This window comes from Pseudorca crassidens, chromosome 13, assembly GCF_039906515.1.
Source record: "Pseudorca crassidens isolate mPseCra1 chromosome 13, mPseCra1.hap1, whole genome shotgun sequence".
NCBI classification, from domain to species: Eukaryota; Metazoa; Chordata; class Mammalia; order Artiodactyla; family Delphinidae; genus Pseudorca; species Pseudorca crassidens.
In genome coordinates this window covers 6,819,713-6,846,216 of record NC_090308.1, presented here as the reverse complement: position 1 = coordinate 6,846,216, position 26,504 = coordinate 6,819,713, and the positions used below count along the sequence as shown (strand labels likewise).

The 26,504-nt window shown below is 41.4% G+C and overlaps 1 protein-coding gene across 17 annotated transcripts in view; it reads right to left on the bottom strand.

Annotated features, from left to right (window-relative positions):
* The window catches only part of LOC137204361 (E3 ubiquitin-protein ligase parkin), a 1,432,750-nt gene that overhangs the window by 347,156 nt on the left and 1,059,090 nt on the right, over nucleotides 1–26,504 (bottom strand). For all 17 annotated transcript variants that reach the window (XR_010933571.1, XR_010933572.1, XR_010933575.1 and 14 more), the window contains one exon: nucleotides 7,702–7,763. Coding sequence is in view for 12 of the 17 variants with exons in the window: in XM_067701593.1 (XP_067557694.1) it covers nucleotides 7,702–7,763 (62 nt within the window). In the remaining 5 variants the exon portion in view is untranslated. The remainder of the gene's footprint in view (nucleotides 1–7,701; nucleotides 7,764–26,504) is intronic.

Genomic DNA, 26,504 nt, shown 5'->3' with positions numbered 1-26,504 from the left:
AAGGCTGCCCTTTGTTTCAGGTGTACACACCTGAAAGCCAGAGTTGGAGCTGGTTGTCTCCTGGCCCCTCACTGATGTTCCTAAACCCTTGCTCCCCTCTCTCCTGCAAAACCCCACCCCACTGCTCCTCTGAATCTTATGCCATCTGGCTATGTACCCCTGTCCTCTCCCCACTGCCATCACCTGCAATGGACATAGGTGGATAAGCCCCTCATTCTCGGGACTTTAGCTTCTAGTTCATGATTTTCATCTCTGCCCCTATTCTTCTCATCATTCTAGGGATTGAACTGTCCATCCATCAACCTCTTCTTTCAGTTCCTTTACCTTCTCATCTCTGGGGACCTTTTCAAAACAATTCTTCTACTGTTACAATTCATTCCTGGGCCTTGTCATCATGAGAAACTGTACCACCTCTGAAATCCAAACTCCAAATATGTCTCTTTCCAACCATCATCTCCTGTCTTTCCTTTCCCGGTGTTCTTACTGAAGTACGGACATGGCTTAAATTCTTCAGCTTCACTGAGAATTCTCATGAACTGACCTAATACTTTCTCCCTGGCCACTGCTTGCTTTCTCTTAAATTACTCATCACAGACTTCAAATGAGCATTTACAACTTCTTGATGATTGTATTATGTTTCTCTAGTAGCATGTTTTCTCTTCTTTCTTCCCATACTGCTCATATCCCACCACTTTCCTCTCTGGACATCTTACTTCATACTTCACTAAGAAGACAGAAGTCACGAATGAGGTATTCATTTATTGGGCAAATATTTACTAAGCATCTTTCTTAAAAAAAATTATTTTATTATTATTTTTTATACAGCAGGTTCTTATTAGTCATCTATTTTATACATATTAGTGTATACATGTCAATCCCAATCTCCCAGTTCATCCCACCCCCACCCTGCTTCCCCCCGGTGTCCATACGTTTGTTCTCTACATCTGTGTCTCTATTTCTGCTTTGCAAACCAGTTCATCTGTACCATTTTTCTAGATTCCACATATATGTGTTAATATACGATATTTGTTTTTCCCTTTCTGACTTACTTCACTCTGTATGACAGTCTCTAGGTCCATCCATGTCTCTACAAATGACCCAATTTCATTCCTTTTTATGGCTGAGTAATATTCCATTACATACATGTACCACATCTTCTTTATCCATTCATCTGTTGATGGGCATTTAGGTTGCTTCCATGACCTGGCTATTGTAAATAGTGCTGCAGTGACCAATGGGGTGCATGTGTCTTTTTGAATTATGGTTTTCTCTGGGTATATGCCCAGTAGTGGGATTGCTGGGTCATATGGTAGTTCTATTTTTAGTTTTTTAAGGAACCTCCATACTGTTCTCCATACTGGCTGTATCAATTTACATTCCCACCAACAGACTAAGCATTTTCTATGTGTCAAGAAATCTATGTGGAGAAGATGCAGCAGTGAAAAATGTGTCTGCCTTAATGGAGCCATCAGACGCCAACTTTCCCCTCCGCATCACTACACCTGCCAACATACCTGCACCCACACTCACCTGTTCCTTTCTGTCTTCTTACAACAAAGAAAGTGGCTTTATCCCTGTTAAGGGTCAATTACCCCCTCTGTGCTGTGGATCCGAAACAAACCCTTCTCACCTTCTAAAGTACTTCCCTTCTTTAGCTCGCTCATCTATCTCTTGAATCATCAAATAATCCATCTCTACTGGATCATTTCAATGAACATAAAACAAGTTCTAGCCTCCTCAGTCTGTAAAGCACCCTCCTGCTACTGCTGCATTTCCTTTTTCCTTTTCATAACAAAACTTCTAGAAGAAATTGACTCTGCTTCTGCTGACTCTTCATCCCATAAAAATCGGCCTCTTGCCTCCAACTCTCCACCAAAACTGCTCGTTACGGCCACCCATGACTTCCATGTTGCCGTATGCAAAGGACAATTGGCCGACCTCATCTTATTCAGCTTTTCATCAGCATTCACGTAAACAGCCACTTCTTCCTCTGGGAAACACTTCCTTTCTTGGCTCCATCATGACACATCTCTGGATTTTCTACTCCTTTAACTTGAGGCTCCTCCTTGGTCTCCTTTGCTGGCTGCCACTCTTTTACCAAGTTTCCAAATGCTGGCGCTCCTTAGGGTTCATCCGTGGTCCCTCCTCTCTTACCTACTTTTCGCAACCGCCATGGATTTAAAATACCACCTACATGCCAGCAACTCCAAATTTATCTGTCTCTGACCCCTGACCTCCCTCTCCTCTGAGCTCCAACTCACACATCCAAATCCCTACTTGTCTCCTTCTCAATGCTTCAGTCATATCAAAGATATTCAGAATTGAACCCTGATTCCAAGCTTTCATCTTCACCTTCCTACAATCAAACCCATCTCAGTTAATAGAGCTGTAGGATTCCTTCATTTCCCTGACTCATAGCTAATCAATCACCACGACCTTTAATTCTACCTCTGAATAGTCACTTCTTTCTGTTTCCTCTGCCAATCATTTTCATCCAGACCATGTCCATATTGCAACAAGACTGACATTCTTAGAATGTAATTTGGATAATGCCAGCCCCCTGCTTCAACTCTTAAGGATTCCCCATTGAATTCAGAATGAAATCCAAACTCTTGACCATGGCCCACGTGGTGTAGGTGGTTTTTATCATTCATCACGGTCTCTCTTGCTCACTGTTTTCCAGCCACATTAATTTTATTTAGCGGCTTGAACCAAGCAAGCTCTTCACCTCTTCTGGGGCTACAGAACACGTGCTTTATTCTGCTTGGAAGGCTCTTCTCCCCTAAGCCCCGTGATCGTAGCTCACTCCATGGTGGGTGTCCTGTCAACTTTCATGTTTCAGAGGTCCTGACTTCTTATCCAAAGTAGGTTACATCTTAGCATTTATCATGATTTGTACCTGTGACTTCCTTGTTTACCGTTTTACCCAACACTAGCACAATAACAGTACAAAAGGTATCAGAAATGTTTGTTGAATAAATGAAGGTTATTTCCTTAAAATTCTGGTGATTAAACCCAAAGAGGAGGAAGCTGGTAAAAGTGGAAGTACGTCTGAGATGCAGTTTTTCTGAAGACTCTCCAAATCCTGTGGACTTACAGATATCATGCCTGTTTTCTTTAGGGCTCACCTAGAAGTTTAGAGGAGCTTTACTTACCTGCAGTGTGATAATATCTTTGCCAAGTAGTTTGGCCCTGGTGGGCGTGGGTGAGGGGAACGAAAGGTGCTTTATGAATGTGAATCGTAAACACAAATCAGCGACAGGGCCCAGAGCTAAAGTAAATGCAATATGTTACATTCCAAGGAGTTTTAATTGCATTTTTATTTTAGGAAGGTAATGATTTATAGTGTTTATAATGATTTATTTTTAATCCAGATCTCAAAAAGCAAGTGCCTATTCAAGGTCAATGAAAACGGAAGGAAACACAGACAAAGCAGTCAGACACTGGTCAGCATCTCTCCCGTCCAGTAATGAGTTCGGTAATTAACCAGTATCTGTACAGGTTTCACCAACTCACTTTTAAGTGCATGTTACACTGATTTTACTTTATTTTATTATTTTTTCTGTTCCATTATAGTTTATTACAGGATATTGAATACAGTTCCCTGTTACACTGATTTTAGTGTCTACTTTTGCTGCTACTAGCTTAGTCTATTGATAGAGTGTGAACAGTATTTAAATCAGAAACATTTTAGTGTAGTACTTAATATTTGCAACTTACTTTGCGGTCTTATTTATTTACAGAAGTTCTAAGAGATGACCTAGCATTACTCTTCCTTTTTGACAAACCAAAACGCCAAGTTAGAGACTACAATGATTTGTCAGAGGGAACTTGTAACACAGAATAAAACATTTTGTTTCATCAAGTAATCTAAGTTGCCTCAAGCACCCAGAGACAGCCTGAGAGTTTCAACAGCTCCGGCTGAGGCCGCCCACCCCCACTGGCAGGAGCGCTGGGGCTGGAACTTTCTGCTCCCTCTCCGGACTTCGTGCCACCATCTGCCCTGAGGCCACTACGTTTTGTCATGTTTCATGAGCACGGAAATATCCCTAGCTGATGTGACCTGTTTGTATCCATCACCAAGAGATCCTTGGCTCCCTTGTCACTTCTCCGGTCTGACCCTCAATCCTACACACAGCTCTGTCCACCCCTTTTCCCCACCCTGTCCTTCAGCTGCCCCAACTCCTGCCTCTGAGCATGGGGAACTCGGAGTCAGTCAGCAGTAAGTGCCCTGTAACTTACACTCTCTCAGTGTTTTTCTCACATTCTTCCCTCACTGAACTTGATTCACACCTCAGGACACTGCTTCCCCTGCAGCCCCTCAAATGTTTTCTCCACTGCACCCTCTGCACCACCGAGTATTGACCTGCAACACCCCAGGCAGAACAGTTTTCCTTTCTCCTTCTAAAACTCTCCAGCTGGGATTTTCAAACCGCTCTTCGTGCTCTATTTCTCCTTTGCAGTCAGCTACTGATGCCCACCTCCCTCAGTCTCTCTCTCCCTTCCCTGTCCTGTTTCTAGAAGCCTCAGTTTTTGACTCACCAGAACTCTCTCCAAGTCTGCTCTGGTGACAGTTCTGGAGGAGCTCAGTGTCCACATGGGCCATACTTCCAACACCCTGGCTTTTTAAGTCCATGCCCTCAACTTCTGCAGTCATCTCGTTGGCTACCTTAACTCAGCCAGCAACATTCCTGGTCCTCCCCTGACCCTGTCATTTCCAGTCACTGCACCACCTCCACAATCTCAATGTTAAGTATTCCATTCTTCGGCCAACACCTACTTCTCCAGCTAAACCCTTCAAAAACCCAAACTCCAAAGCCTCCTTGAACCCACTGGGACCTGTAGCCGGTGGGTCCTCCCACCTCTTCCCCATCCCTTTCTCCCCTCATCCCTCTTCTCTGCTTAGCCAGCTGAAATCTCAGGCTCAGTCATTATACTCACTCCCTTAGGTCTGCCCAGCAAAGAGCTCCTTTGCCTCTCTCTTGTTTTTGTTTTACTCGTGTGGCTGGTTAAACTTGACCCTCTGCCTTTGCTGCATCTGTGCCTACACAGTTCAGTGTGACAGAAAAACAGTCAGGCTGATTGATCTTGCTCCAAATTCATTCGTTTTTTACACTTATTCACTCCCTAGCCTCCTAAATGACACTTTCATCATCCTTTCCTATCTCTATAAAACTCTTCTCCCATCTTCCCTCTCAACTGATGACTTTGCTTCCTATTTCACCGAGAAAAGAGAAACAGCAGCAAAAATCTTCCTACATATTCTGCATTTCCCACGGCTACGAGGTTGAGCTGTCTCCACTCTCGTCTCTGGCCAAACCTTAACTCTGCTAGTTGTCGAATGAAGGACATTGCTCCTGAAATTCTCCCCTCTCCTCTGCATCATCAATCTCCCTGTTCCTCTGCAGAATCATTCCCATCAGCACATAAACATGGCATTTTTTTTCCTATAAAAATGAAAAATTTCTTGATGCCACATTCCCTACCCGCAGCTACCTCATTTCTTTGTTTTCATTTAGCTAAATTCCTAAAAAAAAAAAAAAAAAGTATCTAGATTTTCTCTCTCCCATTCTTCTCCCCTCTCCATTGAACCCAATCTAGGCAGACTTTCACCCTCACCAGTCCACTGGTCAAGGTCACAATGGCCTCCAAGTTTCAAATTCCAGGGCTCACTTCCCATCTGCATCCTGCTTGATCAGGACACGCTTTGTTCCTTTGGCTCCCACTTTACATGCTCCTGGATTTCTTCCTACTTTATTCCAACCACAACTTATATTTTATAATATTTTTTACATAAAATAAGCATTACATACGGTTGCTTCAAAGCTTCTGTACTCACTTTACTCTCTACCTGGGAACCTCTTCCCGGATGTCACCATGGTGCTTCCCTTTGCACCTTTGAGGTCCTCGTGCACCTAGCACCTGCCTCAGTGAGACCTTTCCTGACCACCTTGTATAAAATCTCAGCTCCCCCAACCGCCAGCACTCATTATCCTTCTTTTTGGTTTTACTTTTCTCCATGGCAATGATAACCATCTAGCATATTATATACTGAACATGTTTGTGTGCATGTAACATAACAGCCTTCCTCAACTAGAATGTGAGTCTGAGAGGGCTTTCTTTTTCACTCCTCTGTCCCTGTAAACAAGAATGGCATACAGCACATGAGTAGGTGCACAGTTAAGTATTCATCGAATGAAAGGAAAGAAGGAAGGAAGGAAATGTGGTTTTTCAGGAAATAAAAATCAATATTGCTGTGATGCACTAAGTGGCCATGTAGCACAACTGATCAGAGTAATATAGATTTTGATTATGGCTTGATTAAATGTCTAAGAAAATGCAAAGTGGCTTGAATTTTATGCAACTCTAAGGAGATGATTATAGTTGGCTTTTTTCCCTACTCATCACCCAATGACTCTAAAACAAACATGGAAACAATTTGCAAATATTGGTACAAGTTAGAAGAGAAGCTTCCATTACCTGAGCAGAAATCTCAGGGTAATAATCAATGATTCTTGCTATAAGAAATCTCTCAGGCTTTCACAGGAAAATAGCTGTGAGATACAGGTGTTTTCATAAATAGGTATGTTTGGGGTCTGTTATCAGCTCTTACCTGCAATGGAGGATAATTGATTTTGCTTGTATTTGAATAAACACCCGTGCTCTCTATTCTGGAAATTTACAGTATGAAAACATGAATGAGGCTCACTGTAACCTGCTAATTCAAGGAGTTGGAAATGATTCCAGCCTTTCATCCTCCCCTAATTAATCCCCCTTTTGAAATCTCATATTGGAAATGGGCAGTCCAACTCTGCGACATACACATACCAAACAAAAACACACAAACCAAAAATCTGTTGACAAAACTGAGCTGCCACGTCTCCATTTGCATGTTCTCTGGTCAGAGTGGGCAAAGACCACCTTTGCGAGTAAAAATCAATACGGGAGTATAAAATAGGTCAACTAGCATGCTGTAAACTATATGGCATGAGTATTTCAAGGATAGCTTGATATCAGATTTAACATAATAATAATACGGAGCCTGTAATTCCATATGAGGATTAGGAGGTTTATTTTTAAGTGGTCAAGTGTGTGTGTGTGTGTGTGTGTGTGTGTGTGTGTGTGTGTTTATACATATACATCTAGGTAATATTTAGCACTCTGAATTATTAACTTAACACATCTACTTAGAACCTGACATGTTTCACTGAGCACAATGCAACATTTAAATAATCAACTTTAAATGGGCCAGCTTTTGTATATAAGTCACATGTTCACATCCATAGACAAAGCGGCTGAAGTGCAATACAGGTAACACACAAAATATAAAATTCTGGTGAAAAGAGTTTGTACATCCACCTACAGACATCAAATCAGGGCTGTCTGTGATGCTCGATGTCTTAGGCATAATTCATCTCGGCACTTATTTGCTTATCTGCCACTACGTTGTACCTGCTTACTGCCGCGTCCCGAGATGTAATGCTCTGGCAGGTAGCAGATGTACCAATTAATAACCTGTCAGGCCTGATGGATAGAAGAGGGAAAGAGTGTTCCCACACATAGGCCCTGCACGGCTCCCTTTCCCGTTTCAGGCGCTGAGGGTCAGGAGACACCCCTTGCCTCCCCGGAGAGAGCCCAAACGGCCTCATTACTGTCTATCTTCCATAACACTCTGGCGTAGCTTTTGAGAGGCTGACTCACCTGCTCTTCTCCAAGAATCCTGAAGTGATGGAGCTCTTTAATCAAGGAGTTGGGGCAGCCAGCTGTTGGGAAGAAGAGTTAATCACCAACGTGTTATTCCCATTCTGTGCAGTACTATGTTCTCACTGCACTGTTCTCACAGTGACCAGTGTCGCTTTGGGGGAGGACACAAATGCTTACCTGCAAAACAGTCTAACCAACCTCCAGACAGCAAACGCCCGAGGGCACTCCGCCTGCAGCCTGCCCCCCACTGTGATTCTTTAGGAAGGAGCCACACGTGACCCTGGCCAGGCCTTTTCTCCCCTCCTGATTGTGACCTGGCCTTTGTGGGGCCTTAGGACACTGTGTCATTTCTGCCCAGCATGTCACTTATCCCTAATATAGAGCCAGGATTTCATGGGGCCAGAGATGGGGAGTTGGCACATGTAGGTTCGTTTCACTTATTTATCACATCCTGTTTCCTCAGCCTCCAGGCTGGGCTTCTGCACATCGAGAGTGAAGGATGAAGATGGGGCATCTGGATGCCCCGTCTTCATGGGATTCGGCTATAGTTTAGAATCTTGCCTGGTTCTTCCAGGAGGATTTGTCAAGACCCTAAAGATGCTGCATTTCCGTTTGGAAAGTGTCTCTTACGGAAAAGACCTGGGAAGAGGGCCAGGGCAGTCTTGTGCCCATCATCTGCTAGTTCTACCCAGACAGTGAGAGCCTATGCAAGCTTTCACATTTTCTTTTTTCAGTTGTAAAAAGAAATAAGTAAATAAATAAATCATACTCATATATATACATATGTATACATAAGTATATACATCTGTCTATCTGTCTATCTATCTATGCCAGGGCATACTAGTTATCACTTAAAATGCGTTCCATCCCTGCCTTTTAAATAGAAGTATTCCACAGTATTAATTTGCAGCCATTTATAATATAAACTCTGGAAACAGAATTGATATAAAAACCTGTTTCTTTGGGATCAAATCTATGAATGACAGAATCTGTTGACATTTCTATTAAGGAAAATGGGTTGTAAGAAAATGTGCCGAAGCAACCGCTGAGGCTGAGGCATTTCTCCATATTGTGATGTAAGAACGTGGAAAGTACTGAGGACGTTTGCCTGGGGGAGGGTGGGCCGTGGAGGGAGGCGACTGTCTCCGCAGGGTGAAGGAGCTATCCTTTGCAAGAAGGATTAGATGTGTGCATTATTCTAGAAGGTAGAATTAAAATGAACAGGTAAAATTACAGCAGGAATACTTGGGTTCAATATGAATAAATTTCTAATTTAAAAATGGAATACATTGCCTTATAAGCCAGTAACTGGAGGCTTCCAGACAGAGGGTAAATGACTACTTATGCAGAATATTTTAGAGATGAATTTGACTTGGGTTAGTTCCAACTCTGAAACTCTGTGGTCATATGAAACGCTGGAACGGAGATTTAGTCTTTGTTACTATATTCAATATATATTCGTCTTCGACATTATTGCATTTCATACTCCGAGAAAGTGGTTCGTAAATGTTCACTAAGTTAATACAAAAAAAATTTTACAAATACGAACAAAATGTAAACAGGTGATGTCACCACCTGACAAGAGTCCAAGAAAATAAATGGAAATCCCAAGGTGAATATTTTGGTGAAAACCTAGTAAATTAATTGCCACACGCATGTCCAATACTACAAAGAAGGAACGCCAGATCCCGACCTTTGCAAGAGACACTGAGCTGTTTTTCTCCCACTGGAGGCCACGAAGACTTGCAGACTGTGGTTCTTTTTGAGAAGTTGTTCATTTCAGAGTTGCTGTTCTGATCTAAACAATTAGTAAAGGTATATTCTGGATAATTTGGTTGGCTGCCATTCAACCAAAAACTGCTGTGGAAATTCAGAGTCCTGTCAGTTCTTGAGTTTTAGATCTCCTTGGGAGCAAGGAGGCATATTTTAGTTTTATGCAACTAATGAGGAAAGGAACAGAGGCAGAGAGAATTCCAGGGTCAAATTCCCAACAAGTGAGGGTCCCGTGGTTTGGTGCCAAGTATATGAGGGGAGGAGCTGCACAGGAGGAGAGACAGCAGAACTGAGGTTCCCCAAGCTCAGGGTCATAGGCAGGCTAAGATCAGACCACTCAGGGCCCTGTTTGTACCCCAAGTACTGACTTAGTTTCAGTAAGATGACAGCATCTGCTATATTAAATTCATAGAGTTAATTTGAATACTTTTGGTTTTGTGCTTTCATTTATATTTAATTTATACATTTTCATTTGGGTCTTCTAGTTGTATAAGCATAAAAAGTTTCTATCTAAATTTATATCTAGACATATTTAAGAAATATCATTAAAAAATTGTTTCATTCAAACTTAGTTTTAGAGGATATTCTTTTTCCTTTACAAGTGGTCCTTAGCATTCTTCCCACTTAAGAAAAACTGATTTGACTTATTTTAATGCTAGGTAAAATAAAAAACAATTTAAAATTAGCCTATTTTCAGAATTTGTATTTTAACATTCTCCTAAGATATAACTAAAAGGATTGATGTCAATGATAGCTCAAATATAAACATCTTTAACAGAAGACTAACTAATTACCTGAAACACCTGGTGGATGCAATAAACTATAAAAAACAAGGATAGAGACGGCATAGAGTTAGAAGGGAAGAGTTGTAAGGGGTCAAGCTATTTAAGACCAGGGAGGGGTATCTGTAACTGTGCTCATCACGGGAACATCAGCATGGGAAATGGACAGATACAAAGCTAGTGTGAAACGGGTTTTAAAAATAAAACTAGAAATGCAAGACATGAACGTGGAATGCAGTAGCGCAGGGAGAGAGGGAAAAGTTCCCGGAGGTGGGAAGGAGGGCAGATGAAGACCGCGTGAGGACCGGGGTCAATGGTGTACTCTGAATTCTTCCAAATTCTTCACACAGGGTCCACACACATGACAATGGATCATTTTTTGAGGCCACTGCTGTCTACTTGGCCCAGGTCATGTCCTCGACAGTGAGCAGCCATCAGCTGCCTTCATGCACCGTCATTCAGTCTCTTCTCAAGATAACAGTTAAGGGACTTCCCTGGTGGCACAGTGGTTAAGAATCCGCCTGCCAATGCAGGGGACACGGGTTCGAGCCCTGGTCTGCGAAGATCCCACATGCCACGGAGCAACTAAGCTCGTGAGCCACAACTACTGAGCCTGTGTGTCTGGAGCCTGTGCTCCGCAACGGGAGAGGCCGCGACAGTGAGAGGCCCGCGCACCGCGATGAAGAGTGGCCCCCGCTCGCCGCAACTGGAGAAAGCTCTCGCACAGAAACGAAGACCCAACACAGCCAAAAATAAATATAAATAAATAAATAAATTTATAAAAAAAGGTAACAGTTAAGAGGCTCCTGTTAAAATATGTACGTTGGATATCATGCCATCCGCCATGGGTTTTTCATCTCACCAAGAGTCAACTCCAAGGCCCTCACTGGCCTGTGTAAGGTCCTCCACTGCCTGGCTCACTGTGTAGCCCCTGAGCCTTCTCTCTCCCTTGCTCATTGCACTTGAGCCCCGCTGACCTGCTCTTGGCTCTGACCACCCCAGGGAGGCTCTGTCTCCAGGACTTTGCACTTGCTGCTCCGTCTATCTGGAAAGCTCTCGACCCTGATATCTGCATGCAGCACTCCCTGCCTCCTTCAAGTCCCTGCTCAAATGTCACCTTCTCAGTGAGGGCTCGCAGGACCATCCTGGGTGAAACTGCAGCCTATCTTCATCCCCCCAAATCCCCATCACTGTTGTATTTTCTCCATAGCTCTCAGCAACTTCTAACCTACAGTTCCAATGTAACATTCACTTTGTTTTCTCTCTTCTGTTGCTGAAATGCAAAGGCGACAAGTGCAGGACCACTGCTGTTTTGTCACTGCTCTATCAGCCATGCCTAGAACACGGCCTGGCTGGATGAGATGTTCAACAGCAGTTGTTCCATGGGTGAGTCATCCGCCGCGTGGTCACTGCCCACCAGCTCGGTGACTGTGGCTCCTGGGAGGGGCTCCTCCTCCACCCCTCCTCTTTCCTCACCCCAGAGGGCCCAGCTCTGACCTCCAGCCCTGTGTGTACTTTGCTTATTGGTTAAGCAGACTTTGTCTGACCTCAAACCTCTCTCCCCAGCCTGAACCCCACATGTGAAGACGTCAGTGATGCTTAGAATGCATGATCCCTTTGTACCTCTACTGTACCTTCTTTGCCAATATCCAATATCCAGCTCTGGGTAAACATCACCACCTGTTTTTCTTCCTCTGTTCCAGTTCTGCCAATCACAGCTAGTATAGTAAAATGGGACTAGAATATCTACTAAAAGAAATTCAGACCATCTGCCTGAAGCTGCATCCTTGTTGAGAATGGTGCTACTGCAGACTCGGGGTCCACTCACTGTCAAGGAACTTGCTTCTGTCACTTGTCTTTGGCCAGCACCCTCTCCCCTCTCCCTTGGGGACTCTTCCAAATCATCACCATTCTTCTCAATTAACCTTTAACACTTCATTCTCAAAACAGGACCTCACTTGACACAAGTCTAAAAATGTAAAGCAGTTGTGGTGAACATGGAGATGCGGGACCCAGACCCCCTGCAAGGAAGGCTTGTGGCCGAGCTGCAGGAGGACATCAAGAGATGCCTTGGCCTGCAGTCTGGTCTTCCTCAGCTGCAGAGAGCCGCCTCACCTGAGGTCACATCTTCCCCAGGACCCCTGAATCTGCTGACTGGGTGAGGGGGAGGTGGACCTGCCCATCTGTTTTGTCCCAACATGAGCTGCTGTTGGGCAACATTTGCTCCCAAGTCTCTGTTGGTGGCCTGCGGCTTTGTTGGGCCTGCATGGCAGTTCAACTTCTTATTCAGCCCAATCCTGCCCCCTTCTCCTTTCCCAGGTGCACACCCCAGTGAACATCTTGTACCCGTTCTCTACTTCAGACCTTCAGAGCCTTCCAGAGAACCCCCCACGCCCACCCCCCACCCTGGGGCCACTATCAAGTGTACCACCCCTAACTTCATATCCCTTCCCAGTTACAACCCCTCTGTATCCTCCATCTCTACTCCTCCAGGATAAAAGGGAAAATGGTTCCTCCTCTTCAAAACAAGAGTCATTAGTCATCTGTCCTAACCTGTCCCCTCTCAGCTCGTTATGGTCTAACTCAGCATTCACTCACTCTCCTCAAACGCTGCTGCTCTGCAGCTTGTTCACTTCAAACTACATATGTATTCAAATCTTGCCCTTTAAAAATTCAGCAAAAATCCAGCCTTGAGCAGAGAGTTACCATCCTCTCTCTTTCCTTCTCCTTTCATCCAATTTTCTCAAAAGAATAGCCTGCGGCCATTGTCACCACTTGAAAATAGAGCAGTTGGAGGTATGTATTACAGAAGGAAAATATCAAAATTGGGGCTTCGTGCCTTTTAAAACAAGGTATCGTCATCATGGCCTGGGTTGATGCTATAGCTCTGCAACAACTAGCTAGCTATATGCTCTTGGATAAATTGGTTACTCTAAATGCCAATTCCTTTATTAAGAATAATCACCACCTTTACCTCAAGCAGCAGTTTTGAATGTATGGAAAGCAGGATGAAATGACCAAAAAAATTAGAAAGTATATTTATTGCTGATGATATTAATGACATATCCATATCTATTGACTGTTGCTGCTATTTCTTTTAAAATTTTTGATTATTTAAAAGGGAAGCAGCTAGTTGAAATAATTGCTACATGATTTATTGTCTTAAGAAATAAAGGTCAAGACTTCTTTTTTTCAGTTTGAACATGTAAAGGGCTTGGAAGTTTTTACTCCCATCCTTATAATAAGAAAAATCTGGGCAAACTGAAAATCAATAACTTTTCTTGGCCCAATCACAGAACTGATGTCACAGGGCAAAGCACCTCCCTGATATCTGGAGAGACAGGCAAGTCCAGTGAGTCACAACTTGATCTGCTTACGTGGAGCAGAAGTTGCTGGAACAATAAACTGGTAGAAACATTTAGACAGTAATTTTGATGAATTGCTATAAATGGGTGTGGACTAGTGTGAGAATGAGAAACTCTAGGGGCCGAGGTCTTACAGATTTTCCCGATCTTTATCTCTAAGAAATCCACCAGGTCCTCAAAAGGTGAGGATCCCCTTGTGGCACTAGAAGAGGGAGGGGAAGAGTAAGCATTGTGAAAAGTGTCCAGAGCCTTCTCCATAGCAGAGGTCTGCCCTCCTGGGGAAGGACTTTGCCAACACCTACCCTGGAGCTATGGGAGAAGGGCACTCCTCTAACCCCAGCCTGTCTCACCAAATGGGGGAAGAACAGTCCACAGGAATCCGGGCTTCAAGGACATAGACTGAGAATGCTACCTGTGGGGGAGGGAGTAGGAGGCAGGGGAAAAAAAGGACAAATCCCTGTACCACTGGAGAAATACTCGTGAGGGTCACAGACCAAGAAACAGACCCACTAGAAGACTGAGAATTAATCAGAAGATCACTATTGCCCCCACCCCCCACCAATTAACCTTACCACATACCAATAGACCTCCAGTAAAATGACAGTGGGTGGCAGCTGAAAGAGCTTCAAGACACAGATTCTGAGGAGGAGTGCTTAGGGAAGCCCAAAGTCAGAGGGGAGACAAAAATCAAGAAAACTAGATGAATCTGGAATTTCTGACATCTTCAACTACAGCAAACATTAAACACAACCCAACTCCCTGTCAGACTGACACATACCCTCACATTAAAGGCCTATTTACCTCAGTTCCTATTACATGTGTAACATGTTCAAATAAATATTTGATATATATTTGATATATATTTATATCAACTATCAAAACTGGGGGCTTCATGGCTTTTAAAACAACATATCGTCATCATGGCCTGGGTTGATGCTCTAGTTCTGCAACAACTAGCTAGCTATATGCTAGCTAGTAATAAATAAAGGTTAGACACTAAGTCATTTCTGCTATAAGAAGAAATTCAATGATCTGTTGACATTAGCAGGTGATTTCCCAAGTAAAAGCCTGAGACTCTCTCAGATGGCGGGTTTTGAAGCTGATGATGGGGAGACGGTCACTTCTTGCTAGTCTTGTGCAGATTAGAAAGTAGAAACCATGGCTTCTCTTGGAGGGCAAATATGAAGCTCTAATTTACTTGGAAAGCACATTAAACAATGGTTTTAGAGTGAGAAACAATGAGTTGTATAACATGTAGTACCCTAGGCATTTTAATTTGTTATCGAAGTCTTTCCTTGAAAATAAATTTGCTGAAGAAATAAGCTAAGCATCAGTGTTGTGTCCAGCACTGTTTTTGGTGTGATACGAAAAGGAAAAGAAGCATAATGTTGCCTGAGAAGACTTCACAAATCTAGCTGGATTGAAAGAATGCACTAAATGGTAACATCTCTGTGAATGAAGACTGTGTATAAAATCGAGAATATGTGAGGCACAGACACGCACCTCAGGACACAGAGTCCTTCCCCACATGCCTAGAGAAGGGTGATTGGCATCCACCCTAGATGTGTGCATTTTCCTGGTTATCCTTGGCTCTCCTCTCTCCCTCAGTGGGTGGATTACACACTCTCTTTACCCTACATGTGAGGGTGGAGGTGTTCTCAGCCCCAGCCTGGCCCACACCCCAGGTGCCTGGCCCACACCCCAGGTACCTGGCCCAGGAGGAAGTGAGAAACAGTGGTGAAGCAAGAAGAGGAGAAGGAAATGAAGGGACTGTTTACCTGTACTACTAAGTAGCTCTATTATCTTGGATCAAAGGTATCGTGTTAGCTCTAAAGCCTTCATTTTCTACCTGTAAAAAGGAGAGTAAGAGTACACAACTTATGGGCTTGTTGTGAATGGTGTGTGTGTGTATCTATATGTTTGTATACATATTACCTAGTACAGTTCCTTGTACATAGTAGGCTCTTAATGAATGGTAGCTGTTATTTTGAGAGTCTCTGGAATACAGGAGTACTTGTGAGACCATACTTGACAAAGTTGTTCTGCTGCTGTTTCAAAAATACCTTTTTAACCAAACCCTCAATATTTAGAGGCTAATTTTGCTAAAGGAGTTCAATAGCCTATTAAGTAATTGAGATTTATTATGACAATGTGCTGAAAGATAAGAGACGATCAAGTATGTATGCACATGGCTAGTATACATTTAAGGCTTTAAATTTGTGGCCTTTTTATTAATTATTAATTCATTTATTCACTATAATAATCTAAAATAATAAATAAGCAATTTGATATCTTCATTTGATATCATAAAGCTTTATGACATATTTTTACCTGTGAACTAGCTGGAAAAATTTTTTAATCCCACTGGTCATTTCAAGTTGCTCTCTTTACATATCTATACTTATAAGGTGAATTAATAGAGGCAATAATGCACATAACTTAAGCCGCAGATCCCCAAGCACCTCCACTTATCCAAACATGCAAAAGGGAACCTAACTCAAATTTCCGACAAAAAGGACAGTTAGCAACTGTTTAACCTAGCTTCTGCTTAGCCTTCTGAGTCAGCCATGACACATAGTAAGGGCATTACTTGAGTATACAATCAACAGATGGATGATTATGGCAAACAAGCTGTGGTTTAAAAACAAATATTCCACAAAGATGTCAAAGAAGAGAACTGACGACAGATCAGTTAAACAGAAGAGCTGATCTGTTTAACCAGAGCTGTTTAACCAGAGCTGATCTGTTTTTCATTGTGGGCGAGGGAGGGAGGGGCTCTGTTTTCTACTTGTAGCTCTTCTGTAATATTCAAGGTTACTTGCCTTTTGATACCCAGGTTGTACGTAAAGTAAATGACAGAGCTGAGTAACAGAGAGTTCTACCTTGAAATTTTACCTCTAAATCCCAGACTATGCACTGCAAACTACTTTCTGCCTGTGAGGGTGGTTTAACAGAAGTGGATGTTAGATTTGTATATAAAAATGCCACAAGTTCGGAATTTTACATACTACATTATTTTCACCCTCAAACTAATAAGATTAGGTCTGATTAACTTGAGTATATTTCTTGTGTTTGGGGGAGAAAATATACTACTGTAGAGGCATCAAAAATCTAAACACAACAAAAAACAAAAGCAAAACAGAATTTCAAAGGTTTAAGTGTTCATCATGGAGTGACTATAAAAAAAATAAACAGGAAGGGACAATGAACACGTAACAGAGAACAAACCTGACTCCATATTGAATCTATTTCTTTAGCTCTAACCTTTGTGCTCTGTTTCCTGTGCTTAGTCATGCTGGCTCTGCATCTTTTGTTAAAGAATGTTGCCATGTTGCCTACAGCCTGAAATATACAGGATAGCTCATTCTCAAGGCTCTGACCTTTAAAGGTATTAACATTTTTCCATTCATATAGAGATAAAAAGTTGCAGAACAGAGGATAACACTTGTCTTGTTGGAGTTTTATAGGAGTATTGTGACCAAACCTACAGGGACAGCTGCGAGAACAAAGAATTCTGGCCAGAAGAAGTTTGCAACAACAAGCCACACCCTCTCCCCTTTAGGTATAAAAGAAGCCTGAATTCTAACTTGAGTAAGATGGTTCTTTGGGACACAAGTCCATCATCTTCTCCACTCCCTGGCTTTCCAAATTAAGTTGCTATTCCTTGCCCTAACACTTTGTCTCTTCATTTATTGGCCTGTTGTGCAGTGAGCAGTACAGCTTGGACTTGGTAACAAACACGGGCTTTCTTTGGTGGTAGAGCCAGGCTGTATAGTCTTATTGTATATCATCATACTCTTGAAAAAAGGTAATACATTCAATTTAAATGTGTTGGTGCACATATAAAGCTTGCCTCAATGACAACTTATTAAATTGATTTAAAAAGCAGTTTGTGGGACTTCCCTGGTGGTCCAGTGGGTAAGACTCCGCACTCTCAATGCAGGGGGCCTGGGTTTGATCCCTGGTTGGGGAACTAGATCCTGCATGCATGCCACAACTAAGAGTCTGCATGCTGCAACTAAGAAGTCCACATGCCGCAACTAAAGATCTCACATGCTGCAACTGAGACCCAGCACAGCCAAAATAAATAAATAAAATAAATAATAAATGAAATAAATATAAAAAAAGCAGTTTGAGGGCCCATATATATAACACATGGCACAGTTCCATTAACTATGTGTGTAATTATTTGTTAATATCTACCCTGAATACAGACAGGCTCCACGAGGACGGAGACTTGCTCACTGCTTTATCTAGGACCTGGGAACGAGCACAGGGTCCAGCACAAGGGTAGTACTCAATAAATACTTGCTGAGTGAATAAATTAATTAAGAGGGAAAGGCACTGCCTTCTGGGTTTCCTAAGCAAGAGCACTGGAAAATAGGCAACGACACAAGCCTGTATGGTACACTTTCAGGACCTCTGAGTGAAAGTCTATTGCCCCAGGGCACAAGGTGGAATTTTTAAACACAAAATATTAGTATACCACTATTGAAACAAGAAAGAGTTCTTTAAATGTTTCATTTCCTACTGGCCTTGTCAACATAAAGCTAATTTTCAGCAAGAGTTGGGCTCTGTTGTCAATGGGAGATAGAGGCCAGGCCTGCTGAGTTGGTTCAGATTGGGGCCACCCTGATAGGCAATTACTCAGACCATTGTGGAAATGTCAAAATATTTTCCTTAAGACAGCCACACAACTGCCAGAGGCACTCTGATTATTTCGTTTATACCAACGACAATCAGATCTAATTCTTAGATTTTATGGACTTGTTGGCATTTAATTTCTGCAAAGATTAAAGACAGATTTACGTAATACATAGTCATGTATTAAAGAACAAAAATATCTTAGTTTTTAAAGAGCTATTAGTGATTACTCTCTCTAAACCAACCTCCCTCTTGGTACAGAATTCCCTTCTGTAACACCTCTGCCAGCTACATTATAGACTCTGTCTCAAGATTTCCAGTGACAGGGATCAGAGGATCAGTGAAAGAATTCCATTCTAATAATGAAACATTCTTGTTGTTAGAAGGATCTTTCTAGATACTAGTTCTAGATCTGTGATAGAGATCATATCCAATCCTTTTAAACCCTTATTAACCTTCTCTTTCCTGGGGAAAATACCCATTTGGCTGAAGTGATCTGTAATATATGTGAAAATTTATAGGAAGCATCCAGATGTTCATTTCCCCTCCCTCTATTCTTTGACTTGACCTTGTAGTTGGCAATATTCATGTTCAAATGTAGTATGCGGGAAGACTCCTGTTTATTTGTTGCTGCCACACTCATTCATGTATTTAGTGTCAGACATTTGACCAGATGCTGGGGAACCTGAGGTCGGACAGACCAAACCTGTGACCTTATGGTGCTTTGTTCCAAAAAGGCTTTGAGAGGCATATTCTCTTTGTTTGCAAAGTCAGGCTTTTAGATGAGAGTTCTCACACTTGCAACATTCACTTCCACCTTTTACTTCTGACATCTTACTGGCGGGTTTCCTTCCACCCTACTGATAAAGCATTCGAATGCCCACTCTGATTTTGAGACCCAAGAGCCAGGTCTACCCCGAGAACAGACCTCTAACTTGTTGGTCCAGGGAAAGTGTAACAACTTTGTCTGAATATTATTTGTCTGAATATTTAAAAGTTGTAAATCAAACTAAAAAACTGCTAAAAAATATGTTTCGGGGCTTTCCTGGTGGCTCAGTGGTTGAGAGTCCGCCTGCCGATGCAGGGGACGCGGGTTCGTGCCCAGGTCCGGGAAGATCCCACATGCTGCGGAGCGGCTGGGCCCGTGAGCCATGGCCACTGAACCTGCGCGTCCGGAGCCTGTGCTCCGCAACGGGAGAGGCCACAGCAGTGAGAGGCCTGCGTACCGCAAAAAAAAAAAAAAAAGGTTCACCCTTTTACTTTGACAAATACAGCGGTATGAGGATCTGGAAGGTGATGACTTGGAACTCTCAGACCCCTTGGAGGTCTGCTCCTGAATCTGGCTAAACCGGCACAGCCAAGTCGCATCCTTCTACTCCCAGGTTCCTATACTCTTGAAGAGCCCCTCACATACCTATATGGTGGAGTCCATAGGTTCAAGCTCCACAACCCACCCCCCACCATGAGTTACCTGTTGGCCATTGCTTTCAGGAAGACAGAGCCAGTTAAGGGTCTCAGGGCTGTTTATGCAGGGAATTCTGAACCCAGGCAGGGCTCAGGACCTGTGGGCTCCTAGAGAAAGGGATGGGGGAACAGAGAGGGCCCTAGGGCGGGACTCCTTTGCTTAGTTCAGGACTTACTGCCAATGGCCCTCGCCCAGTCCCTGCTCCCTTCCATCTCTCTGTAGTATCTGACATTACGTCAACCCACCATTTTAAAAACAATTCGCCCTTAAGTTGTGAAATTCACTTTTCTTTTACCCATTGCTTTCCTTCTCCATTTCCTTTTTGTCCCTTTGTCTTTCTGTCATCTTCAGTCCATTGTTCTAATTCTCTCCTCCACAGTTGCTTGACTGCTTCAACAGACCCCTATGTGTGCCTTCCATCCGTCTCCAGTCGCCAGCTCAACCTCTGCAACCCAGGGTCCAGCTCTCACTTCAAGGTCAGGAAGTTTCACGATGAGTTCCTATGACTTCTTCCACATTTCAGCTTTGGTGACTGAGCTGGCTCATAATGCTTACATACCTTCTAAGTGCTCACACTTTTTTTTGGTGGTTGATGGCTGAAACTGACATCAAACTCATTGCTTCTCAATTTTTGAGATTCAATCTTTCCTCATTTTGAAAAGTTAAAAAAATCCATCTCCAGAACACTGAACTCCGTTCTTTCTTTATGATATTTCAAGGACTCCTGACAGTGACTCTGAGATTATATATAGAAGTGTTTGGAGATCTAAGGACACAAAATGTTTGTGTGTTCTTTGTTTTGTTCTCAATTTTCTTAAGCACAAGTTCCTCCTTCAGTTGTTCTTTCTGTCTTTTCCATCATGGGAAACATTCTCTATGCTCAAAAATAGGAAAAACAGGAATGGGGTAGCTTTTTCAACCTCTTAACATTGTGCTACCATCTTCGCTGTCATTTCCCTCTTTTTTTCTTGTCCTTGACCCAACTTTAAAAGGCTGTTTTGTTGTCATTGAAATTAGAATTTCATCTCATTCTGGATTTATCCTAATGATATACTCACAGGTTTGTGCTCTTCAATTGTTTTTTTCCCAGCTATGAAACTCCTCATTCACTGCGTGCCCCTGCTTTCTAAACATCTGATCTTACTGTAAATAAAATAAGTTGCTGTTTGGTATTAAAAATTAATAAGGAAATTTATATAACAAAGCATATAAAGACAGACTTGAATCTTAATTTTTTAAAGGATGATTTTGAAACTGGGATTTTCCTTTCAATTAGTATCTGTAATCAACATCTACTTTCATTCTGTTCTCATACCATAAAGATTATTTTACAATCTAATTATGAATCTCCCAGGGAAAATGCATTACAAAGTTGTGGATAATTTCCACAAAGTCACCGACAGCTAGCAAAACACAAAAAAACAAAAACCTTTGGGGAATTAACTGACTACAACTTTTTTAGAAAGCTTTTGCTGAATTTCCTCAATAACCATGCTGTGAAGTAGGGGAAACTCATTTGGAAAATATATTCCATTGAAAAGTGTTAAAAACTACATGAGTCTTCAATCACTATTTTTCTTTTTAATTTCCTTGCAAATAATCACGGGGGCAATTGTGATCCTTTTGGTTCAATGGAAAACCATGTGCACGTGGGCTTGGGATAAAAATTGAAATGGATTTCAGCTCTCCGATGTGCTACCGGCACTGGCCACATGTCACAAATAATCTGCAATTTGCAGACTGCTGCTGTTTGGTGTGAAATGCTTTGAGGATTAATTTCTCTCTTGGCTATAGCTTAGAATCCCTAATGTAGGCTTGACAATTACAGTTACCTTCTATTTTTCCCTTAGGTACAACTTTGAAAAGGAAACTGGCTAATGATGAAATAGCATCTGATAATTCAATGTGATCAAAGATGATGCAGCAAAACACTGGACAACTCCCTTTAATCACAAGCTGAAACGGGGGGGAGGGCGGGGTACACCTGCAGGCTGGATCGGTGAATGGGTGTGATGGGCTCCTTTCCACTCCAGTTAAGCCTGGTTGATTAGCGTCTCCAGGCACTTTGCTGAAGTAGCCATTTCTGAACTAGTCTGTGAGCCAGGTGTTAATAGAATGCATGGAAAATTCACTAAGACATCTTGACTGAGCAACTGCGTTCAAAGTCAGCAGTAGGATGTTATATAATCAAATTTAAAAGCATTATGACTTCAATAAATAAAACCAAGTTTATCTTAATAATTCCTCTCTGCTGATAGGATTTTACTGATGTCTATAGAGGATTATTTTCAATAGCCAACTCTTATGAGTCTAAGACATCCTAAACCAGTTAAAAAGAATCTTGAAGATATTCATGTTTTATGCAGCAATGTCACTTGTAGGTGTCTACCAGAGAGAAACTCACACAGTTACACAAGGAGGTAGTTACAAGAATATTTACTGCACGGTTTTGTAATAACAGCAACAACAAAGGGAAACATCTGAAATGACCATCAATAAGGCAAGAGACAAAATCATTCAACATCAGTCATTCAAAACCATTGTGCACCCACTCCCTGCAAGGCTCTGTTAGAGCATGGGCCACATTAGAAAAATGAAAATAGACAAAAATCCCTCTTAGGAGCTTGTATTCTAAGGTGGAGATAAATTATGAAATATTTTCAAAAGTGATGAGCACTCTATCAGAAAGAGAAAAAAAAGAATAGTGTAAAGGGAATAAGAGCGGGGTTGGATAATTTCAAGTAAGATGCTCAGAATATTTCTTGTTGAGAAAATGGCATTTAAGCAAAGACTTTTAGGAAGTGGGTTAATAAAAATTAACTAGGGTAAAGTGTGTCAAGTATATAAATATCAAAAACATAAGTTAAGAAAAAATGTTGCAATAGTTCACTCACAGTATGATTCACTTATATGAAGTTTAGAAAACCTATTAAACAATATGGATTCATACAAATATACTAAGAGGGTAAAATAATGCACACAAATGGTAAACACCATTGGAGAGATTGAAAGGAGAGATTGAAACAGGATCATAGAAAAGGGGAGGGGATGCTACAAATCTGTCTTGAAAGTTTATTATAATAATTGTTAAAAATAAAAGCTAACGTTTCTGTAACATTTACTATGGACAAAGCACTTTTCGTGCTTTACATATAATAATTCATTTAATCTCACAATAACCCTGTGAGAGAGTTACTACTATTATCCCCATTTTAGAGATGATGAAACAGATTCAAAAATATTAATTAACCTGACAGATTTATCTGAAGCAATGTGAAAAGTTAGACATTGACAAAGCTGGACAGTGGGTTCATGAGCATTCATTATGTTATTTTCTATATCTAATTGTACATTTGTAACTTTTCATAATAAAAAGGACTACATGAAAACTTGAAGTATATATAAAGACAACTTTGGGAAAAATTGAATAAAAATTCAAGAACTTATAGACCTGAGTTTTTATTTATCATGAACATATATGAGCATGTATGTAGTTTGAAGAAGGAATACCATCTAGTATAACCGCTATTTCAGTAAGCATAGCTTATCTGAGTGGGAAAGCATGAACATTTGTAGATTTCGAAGCTTTAAGAATAAGCTGAAAGAAGCCATAAATATTATTTATTCAGTTTCTTACTTATAAATGAGGCAGTTACTACCCAAAAAAGCACACAAAAGCCTCTTCTGGTAGCTTAAAATAGGGTGGATTAAGCTCAGATGTTTGTGATTTCATAACACAGATGCACATTGGTATCTTCTAGTTCATTGTAGCTGCCATATTAATTCAAATGCCTTTTCTGAGTCAGTTCTCAGTGGCTATGAGATGCCTTATCCTCCCATGAGGTACTGCTGAAGAATAAGTCTTACTGATAATGAGACACAATCAGAAATTTGTCAGGTTTTTTCATTTCACTAATAGTAATAAACATTATGATTGGCCAGAGGTTGAATTACAACATTCATTCATTCTTTATTGAGCAACTTTTCTGTGTGTGTCTACTATGTGTGAGGCCAGATTCTACAGAGACAGCAAAAGTGAGTCCGGCCGGGGCTCTCTGCCATGGAGCTTGCAGAAGAAATACACACATCAACAAACCACACAAATGGAGAAACGGCCAAGTGTGCCGAGAGCAACCAAAAAGGAGATGTCATGCTGGGAAGCCAAGCAGCTGTTTGGGTGAGACGAGAATTGAAACCACCTGCATCTACATAGCTTAACTATTGGGGCTGAGAACCAAGACCACTGAGACCTAATTGTTTGTTCCAGAAAAAACCCTGCTTTTGAAGATAAGCTTGTAATGTAATAAATAATTTCACTGTTTGCTTCAAGAAGTTCCTGCAAATAATTTAACCAGTTTGTTCATCTGAGTAGCCATCTCCTTTAACAAAACCATAGATTGCTCACCTGGCAATGGCTCACATGTCAAACCAGACTTCATATCAAGGGTCCCTTCAAAATCCTTCTCTCATTGTGCCTACCAACCCCCAACTATTATGTCATGAACGCTACCCAATTCCAATCAGCTCCCCACCAGAAAGGTCTGCCCTAACCATGTGCGCCCAGATCCCCAAACCCTATAAATCTGGACCTCCCCTTTCTGGAAAAGCCCACAACTGTCAACGTGGTGAGGGTTCTCACTATAGTAGATCTAATAAATGCTGTTGTGCTTGACTGACTTTCTGATGGTCATTTGAGAGAATTGACACAGAATATATGAAAGGCAAGACAGAAAATTCAGTAACAAACAAATAAAAACAAAAATTTTCTCATTTTTATGTTATGACGTCAAAACAATTTTAAAAATTAGAAAATTGTTCTCTGTGTGTATGTTCTTGGTGCTTTGCCCACACCTCTGTATTTCACAAAACTCTTCCTTTAATATTGACCTATAATTCTAATATTTTTGAGGACAGGTGTTTTCCTCATCTGGCATCCCTAGGAGTACAGGTTTAATTTGGGTGGTCAACACATATGAGTGACCACTGGGGTGAGAAGTCCTCGGAGTGAAAAGTGATCTCAATCCACTGCTCTTTCTTCTGCTGCTCTCAAAAGTTCATTCTTGGTTGACATGAGAGAAGGGAAAGGGGGAAGTGATGGAGAAGCGATTCTGTGTTGCCTTTAATATGTTTTTCCATAGACTGTGGTGGTTGGTTTGCCCAAATGAGCATGTCAAGGTCTAGTTAACTTTATGGGCGAAAGAGGAACTCATGGGATTGAAATCCCCAAGTGGATCCAATCAAAAAGGAGACTCAGATTACATACCGTACACCCAATCAGATAAAGCATGATCAAATAGGGTTTAGTGGGTCATCTGGGTGACTAATTACCATGGTTAAATTAATGAGGTTTCTTTAGGGTAAGAGCACTGTGAGCCCCAAACTACTTATATACGTACAGGTTTATGGAACGTTCCCCGTTTAAAGCCTGGAACCTTTCAGTATTCAGTTTTGTACACTGCCCCTTTGCCTTAGAATGGTTCTCTCAAATTGCTACAGCCACTGAACCACCAGCAATCACCACCCAAAGCGGTCAGCAAGCATCAGTACTGGGCTGAAACCCTCCACCAGCATAAAGATCATGGCTCTGTAAAGGCTCAGACACTGGTCAGCCTTTATTAGCAATAAAGTATTTTTAATTAAAAAAAAAAAAGAATGGTTCTTTCAAATGGACTTCCTTGGGACATATTCAGGCCCTATTAAGTTTGACAAGATAATACCCAAAACAATATTAAAGAAAAAGATGTGACTGGATTTTAAAAATTGGTACAATTTTAAAGAGGGCTTAAAAATGAGATGGAGAGATCATTTAGAGGATAAAGTGGGACGGCAGAGGGGGGACAGAAAAATGTAGATTTTTACAAGTCTTAATGGTATTTTGTTCCTGTATTTCTGATTTGTTGTATCTTAATTTATTTCAGTAATTTCCCCTGTTACTTTAGTGTTATGCATTCTGTTTCTTTTATTCATCTTAGTGTGGGCATAACTGCATCATTACCGACAGGCATGTTTCAAATTCTAAACAAAACAAAACAAGAATTTTTTAAGTACTCTAAGTACTGCCACTGAGATTCATCACTGCTTTTACATAGTTCAGATATTTAAAAGTTGTATGCTGGTGTGAGATACATTTGAAAGAGATGAGATAAAAAAAATAAAACCAAAAATCCAATTTAAAGGACAAATAACAGCCTCAATGGTGGGCAAAAATAAAACCACCCCGAAACATATAGCTTCAGCTGTATTGTTAATTACACTATGGTTTGATTGCCTAGATCTTGAAAATTAGTAATCATTCTTTATTCGAATTAGCCAAAATGACTAAATATGAGTAATTCTCAATTGTCAGCAGAGTTATACCAATGAGTCCAAACTTGTCATTCTTATTTTGAGGTTCAGCATTCACAAGTATCAACCAGACACCTTTAAAACACAGGGATGGTGAGACTTTTCTAACAGATTTAGCAAGTTATCGGTGACCACACCTACAGCTGGCAAAGACTGGGGTCCCTTTGCGCCCGTGCATTGCCCAGGGGGCTGCACCGCTGCCTGAGGACAGGCAGCTCCAGGTCGTAAATCCAGCCATTTTGCCTGTGTGCCTCCATAAGAAAATGGTTTATAGACTATTTGCTTTAAGCACTTGTCAACTAGAAAACGAAAAGTAATGGATTCTGATATATTCACTGTTTCAAAGCTGATGATTATCCTAGTAAAAACCTTCATCCATCTGCAACTGTCCTTTTAGACATTCTTATATGCACCAACTTTTACTCT